Raw genomic sequence first — 6093 nt, forward strand, 5'->3', positions numbered from 1 at the left:
TTAAAAAATTCCTTTTCTATATGTACACCAGGTCCCTTCCATTTTTTGGCTTACAGACCTGGCCTATAGAATTTATCAAAACACTAAAACTTAGAAAAATAGAATATGCCAGCCTGGCACACATGGTGCGTATTTCTTCAGATTTTCTGGTTGTATCTTGCACCAACTTAATACAAGTCACTCCTTTTATTCATGCATCAGCAGTAAGAAATACAAATGGGACACATTAAGAAAAAAATTATCGTTTTTGTTGTTGTTGCTGTTGGGGAACAGGGAAAAGGAGGATGATTCCAATCTATCTCACATTGAGTGTGTTCTTGAGCAAAAATTACATTAAAAGACTCAAAACCTTCTCCTGACTTAAAACTAAGATGAGTAGAGAGAAAACATCCACACACCACACGTCCCTACATGCACTGCACGGCTCAAACTCAAAATGCTATTAGACTAACTAAGCTTAACGACGACCGATTAGTGAGTTTACAAGGAAGTCTAAATAGCCTATTCCTTTTAATTAGAGATTCTATTATTTTAATAACAATACTTTATACTCATACAGACTCTTTCATCTGCAGGGCTCAAAAAGATTTTACAAGTGTGGGTTCATCATTATCCCCATTTCAGAGATTGGAAAATGAGGCGTTTAGTCACTTGTACAAACAAGAAGTTCTCAGCCAACTGTTCAAAAACTATTTGGTGCCCCAGGATTTCAAAAGCCCAAAGATCCAGCTGCAACTGGCATCGCCCATCAATGCTAACTGTCAGGTGAGCCCCAGAACGTGACGGGCAGTGCCGAAGTCTCCTGATTTTTACATTGAGTTCCTTGCGATTGCATTCAGCAATTTTTTTTCCAATTTATCACAATAAAGAATAGAAAAATGCACTATAAAGAATTGGGGCACAGAATTTATTTTATTTTAGTTTTTTAGTTTTCCCTTATGAGGCTAAAAGGTTCCCTTACCAGTCTACAGTAGCAAGCTTGGAGTCACTTATTTTCTCAGTGAATCAGCAAATGCAAAGTCACTAGCACTCTGCTGGCCAGATGCTAATTTCCATCTCTGCCTTAGAAACTTCAGGATGGCCAGGAGAGTCCCAGGTGCTCCATTTGCAAGTGGTTTTGAAGGCTCCCAGAGCCAAGGGCCTTTGGGATGCTCAAAGTCAGGTATAAACCTGGATCTGAAACATATGAAAACACTACCCAAAGAAGGCAAATCACTCACTCTTTCAGGAGGAAACATAGAAGATCACATGTCTGTGTTTGAAACACCTGACATGTCACAGAATGACAAGTACATACACAAAGCAGCTTTCTGTTGCAAGTCTCTAAGACTTGGTCTTGTGTCTCAAGACTCAGGGAAACAGACCATCCAACCGACAAAAACGGAGCCAAAGGGGCTGACGATGCAGCTCAGCGGCAGACTGTCTGCTTACTGTGTGTAAGCCCTGGCGTCAATTTACAGAATTTCAAAAAAAAAAAAAAATTTTTTTTTTTAGTAAGTTGGAAAAGGAAGAGGAAGAGGTGTTGGGACCACCATCTACCTCTTACAACCTGTGCATGGACCTGAAGACACTGTGCTCAGTGAAACAAATCCCCCATTGTACAATAATGCCCGGCTCCTCCTAAGTGAGGAGTCTATAAAGCGGTCAGCTAACCAGAAAGGACAGAAGCGTGGTGGTCACCAGGGACGAGGGCGGAGGAGGAACGTAGAGGCTCATGTGATGAGAACCGTTACAGTGACACATGTGACTACGTTTTGGGTATCCACTCTAGAGTACGGTTAATGATAAGGTTTTGTACACGTAAGAACGTGCTACCAGGCTGAAGCTCTTGTTACAAAACCCCAAAGACAAGAAGGACGAGGAAGCTTCTTGGAGGTGGTGGGCACGTTCCTTACCTTGATTACTGTAAGAGGAACAGAACAGCATACAGCTTATTAAACTGTACATATTGATTGTGTGCGGAACTCTGTATGGCAACTGCACTTTTTTATCTTTATTTGTGTATGTATTTGGGTGTTTCGTCCGAGAGTACATCTGCACACCTGAAGATCCCATGGACTAATTATAGGTGGCTGTGAGCCACCATGAGGTTGCTGGGAATTGAACTCAGAACCTCTGGTAGAACACCCAGTGCTCTTAACCGCTGAGCCATCTCTTCAGCCCCCGGCAATTATACTTCTTAAAGCTAGATGAAAGGAACAATCTATCAAACTAAATTTTAGGAGGTGCAGATCTAAAGCAACCTTAGCCCATGCGCACGCAGTACAGAATGAGCAATGGTGGTTGGGAGTTGGAGGCAAATGAAGCCTAGAAAGGAGGTAAATCACAGGCAGAGGACGGGCCCTCAAGGGTAGTCCTGATGATCAGTGGGGGGAGATGGAGGCTGAGCACCTTGAGGAAGCCCTGCTGCCAGGAATTGGCCTCTGGAAATGTGAAGTCTTTACTGAATCTGAAACTCGAGGTCAGGCCCTACTCTTGACCCATTGCCTCTTGGAACAGTAGTTCTTCTTTCATTCTGAAAGTATGTCACTCTCACCCAAGCTGCTACCCCTTCTTGATGAATATTCAAAATACTTCCTCAAAAAAAAACAAAACAAAACAGCAAGTGTGCTTTCTATTCTGCTGTGTCCTGTGGTTTCCATGTCCACTTTCTGAAAGCAAACGTGCTTCACTATCCAAGAGAAAACTATACAAATGGGGTAAGATGAGCGACCTGTTCTACCTGACCTGCTAAAGCATTCTGCCCCTCTGAAACAGAGATGCTCAGGGTTTGAAAGACACAGAGTTTTGTCATCTATTGACAGGGAATGATTGCCATAGATGGCTCTGGAGGTCGGGGCAAAGGTTACCCACGTTAGTGTGGTTTCCAATACCACAAGTGTGGAATCCAATGCACCCCTCGTGGGACTGAAAACCTATGAAGCGATGTCTATTGAATCAAATTCTTTAATGGCTCAAAAAAATGGATAATACATATTCAATATGCTATCATAACTTGTCACAATTGGTATGTAAGGCAAACTAGGACCTGAAAATGCCTTTGACTCACATAATTTAAAATAATTAGAAGGACTGTGGATGTAGTTCAGTGTTAGAGCACTCTCCTGGCATATGCAAGGTCCTAGGTTCGATCTCTCTTCTAACATAATAGTAAGTACATCATAACAAAACAAAAAGCTGGCCTGTCCGTACCCTCCTATGTGTTAGCAGCCCGTGAGGAAGCGGAAATATGCCAGAGGGGGAGCCTGTGTGCAGCGGGCCACTGAGGGACGATGGCCTCAGGCCTCGGTGGAGCCGCGGCTTGCAGGATTTTGTTTTTTTCAGACGCCCTGTCAGACATTGAGTTCATCACAGTTGTGCCTGGTTTCTGGAAACCAGAAGAGGTGAGGCAGAGGAAGATTTACGAAAGGCAGAGAAAATTGAGATTTCAAAGAAACAAGTATTGGGAGAGACAGGGTTGTAAAGGAAAGGACCGTGAACAGGTCCGAGAGCTGCCCGGGTGGAATTCAGGTAGAAGGAAGCCACTGCTCCCTCATAACACCTCACTGAAGAAGCTGCTTTGCCCCATCTCCCCAACTTTGCCAAAATTACAGTCCAGTCCTGGCTTGAACAAGGCAGATGGACCCTGTTAGTGGTCTCTTCAAATCATGAGAAGTGCTGAGGCCAGGACTCCGCAGCACCTGCCTCCTCTGCTGCCTCCGGATGCCAAGCCGCACCCAACGCCTCAGCAAGTGTGAACCCATTGCAGGAGAGGCCCCGGACCATCTTGAAAGGACTTGTTCTAGTTTCAAAGCAGGCTCTCCATCTCTGTAGCCTCCCCTCCCAACAAACAAGCCAAAGGTATGTTGGCATGTGTTCAGAAACTCAGGCTTGGCCCACATAATGTTGATTTAGTTTTCATAAGCACACGTACGGGGTGTGAAAGATGTAGGCGGTGCATCAGCCTTGCCGAATAGACCGGCCACGGAAACAGCTAGCCTAACAGTTTGTCACCAGTCGTCTCTCCCTCAGGAGGAACTGCTTTCCCGGCAAGGATTCTCCACCAAGTTCAAATTCAGAGAGAGAAGCGGCACTGCCCCGGGGCCTCACCTGTGCACTTGCATGTCCGGTTGAAGAATTTTCTTGGCCACTGCTCACGGTCATCCTGGTTTCGAAGGACATACGGGCCACTCCAGGGCCTGGTGTCCGTCTGCACCTCTGTGCACTGGCCGCGGCCCTCTTGAGACCCACAGATGTTGGCCGGCTCGGGGCCCAGAGGCGGGCAGCACTCTTTGTTCAGTACACCATCCAAGGTCATGCAGACCCGAGGGAACTGAGCCCGAACTCGGAGCAGAATTCCACAGCCCAGGCAACCCAACAGAAGCCCCCACCGCACAAGACCCATGTCTTCTTAACTGGGAGACCTGGCTACACTTCCCACCTGTTTCCTGGCCAGCTTTTCCCCTTGTCTTCCACTGCTGGGTTCTGGAGCATTCGCTCACTCAAACCTCCTTTTCTTTTATTTTTGTTTTGTTTTTTCAGTTCTAACCCTTTCCAATCCCCTCTCAAAATTCCCACCTGAATCACAGAACCTGCACGTGTGCACATGCGTACATGCCCATGCACATGCTGTTTTATGTGACTCAGACAACTAACACAAATTTAATTTCAGCAGAAGCTCCTCTAGCATCAAATTTAATGAGGGGAGCACTTCTCGCCAGCTCTCCCCGTTAAATCAGGCTCTGTCTAATTGAGTTAATTTAGAGTGCTCCAGCCATACTGCTTATTATGCTGCCTTCCTAAGCCCCCTCCTTCTCTCCTTAGCCCTTGACTTTAATTGCCTTGAACTCAGTTCAAAAGCCAAGCACCGTTCTGCCTTTATTCTCTCTGGCTTGCCATGCCACAAGGCCTGGTGGGGTTTTGGGGAAGGCTGGGAGAAGCCGTCATTAGGGGGATTATAACTAGAGAAATCCTCTTTGTTACCACATGACCCTAAGTGAACAATGAAGCTGATAAAGTGTCTGGCTTTGTGTCAGGAGGGCAAAATCAGCCTCTTTATTGGGCTCATGTGTCCCAGCCAAGCTTGTGACCTCAGACTTCCCAGTGCGTCAATAGAAGCAGTGAGCATTCCGTCAAAGGCCCTTTACGGACCTGTGCATCGCTGAGCACGTCTCCCTCATGACTTCTTACTGACATGGGAGAGAGACCGCCACAGGAGATCATGCAGCCCCTGAAATAAAGAAACGTTTATTTAAGGCCGTGTACAAGGAACTGCTTTGTTGTACAATTAGGAATCCTCTTGCCTCCAGATAATAAGCTCTTCTTCTCTTGTTTAGCACATCCATACAGGAGTTTTTTTTTTTAATTTACATAGAAGAATGTGCTACCATCGATTCACAATTATCATCATCTTGCTGTAAGGGAGGCAATGGGACAAACCAGAATGGGGTTTGCAAGGAAATCTTTTGATTGCATTGAAGTTTGGCACAATCAAGCTTAAATCTAGGAAGCAATGGTCCTACATGCTTCTTCTGGGGGTAGCATGGGAGTGTGCAGACGGGCAATGGTGGCCGTTTGTCAGAGCGCTTGTTCCTTCGAGTGGAGGAAGGACTGTCTTGGTGCTGTGAGATCTTTGCAAATTGCAGACTTGAAATCGCCCCAGCTGGAGGCTAAGAATACCTGATGCATGGACATAAAGTACCTAGTATTAAATTTCAGAGAAATTCTTAAGGTTGAGAAAAGTACTCAGGAGCTGAGCTCATGTCCCATGATTTTAATCCCAGCATTCGGGAAACAGAGGCAGGTAGATCTGTGTGAGTTCAAGGCCAGCCTAATCTACATAGTGAGTTTCAGGACAGCTGTGACTATGTAGAGAAATATTGTCTCAAAAAAAAAAAAAGAATAAAAGAAAGGAAGGAAAAGTACACAGTTTCCCCTGTGTTTTCTGTTCTACCCCTATGATATCAAGCTGTACTAACTCAATGGCAGTGTGTACCTCTGGGTTCTGGACATTGAATCAGAGTCTTGATGATATCACAGGGCATCAGCAGTATAAGTGTGTGTGTGTGTGTGTGTGTGTGTGTGTGTGTGTGTGTGTGTGTGTGTGTGTGTACA

General features: G+C 45.5%; 1 protein-coding gene across 1 annotated transcript in view; it reads right to left on the reverse strand.

Annotated features, from left to right (window-relative positions):
- The window catches only part of Dct (dopachrome tautomerase), a 36068-nt gene extending 31363 nt beyond the window's left edge, over positions 1-4705 (reverse strand). Inside the window, exon 1 of the mRNA XM_006994685.4 lies at positions 4090-4705. Within this exon, the coding sequence (XP_006994747.1) occupies positions 4090-4384 (295 nt within the window). The 5' untranslated portion in view covers positions 4385-4705. The remainder of the gene's footprint in view (positions 1-4089) is intronic.
- Positions 4706-6093: the final 1388 nt, after the last annotated feature.

Source organism: Peromyscus maniculatus, chromosome 9 (genome assembly GCF_049852395.1).
Source record: "Peromyscus maniculatus bairdii isolate BWxNUB_F1_BW_parent chromosome 9, HU_Pman_BW_mat_3.1, whole genome shotgun sequence".
Lineage (NCBI taxonomy): Eukaryota > Metazoa > Chordata > Mammalia > Rodentia > Cricetidae > Peromyscus > Peromyscus maniculatus.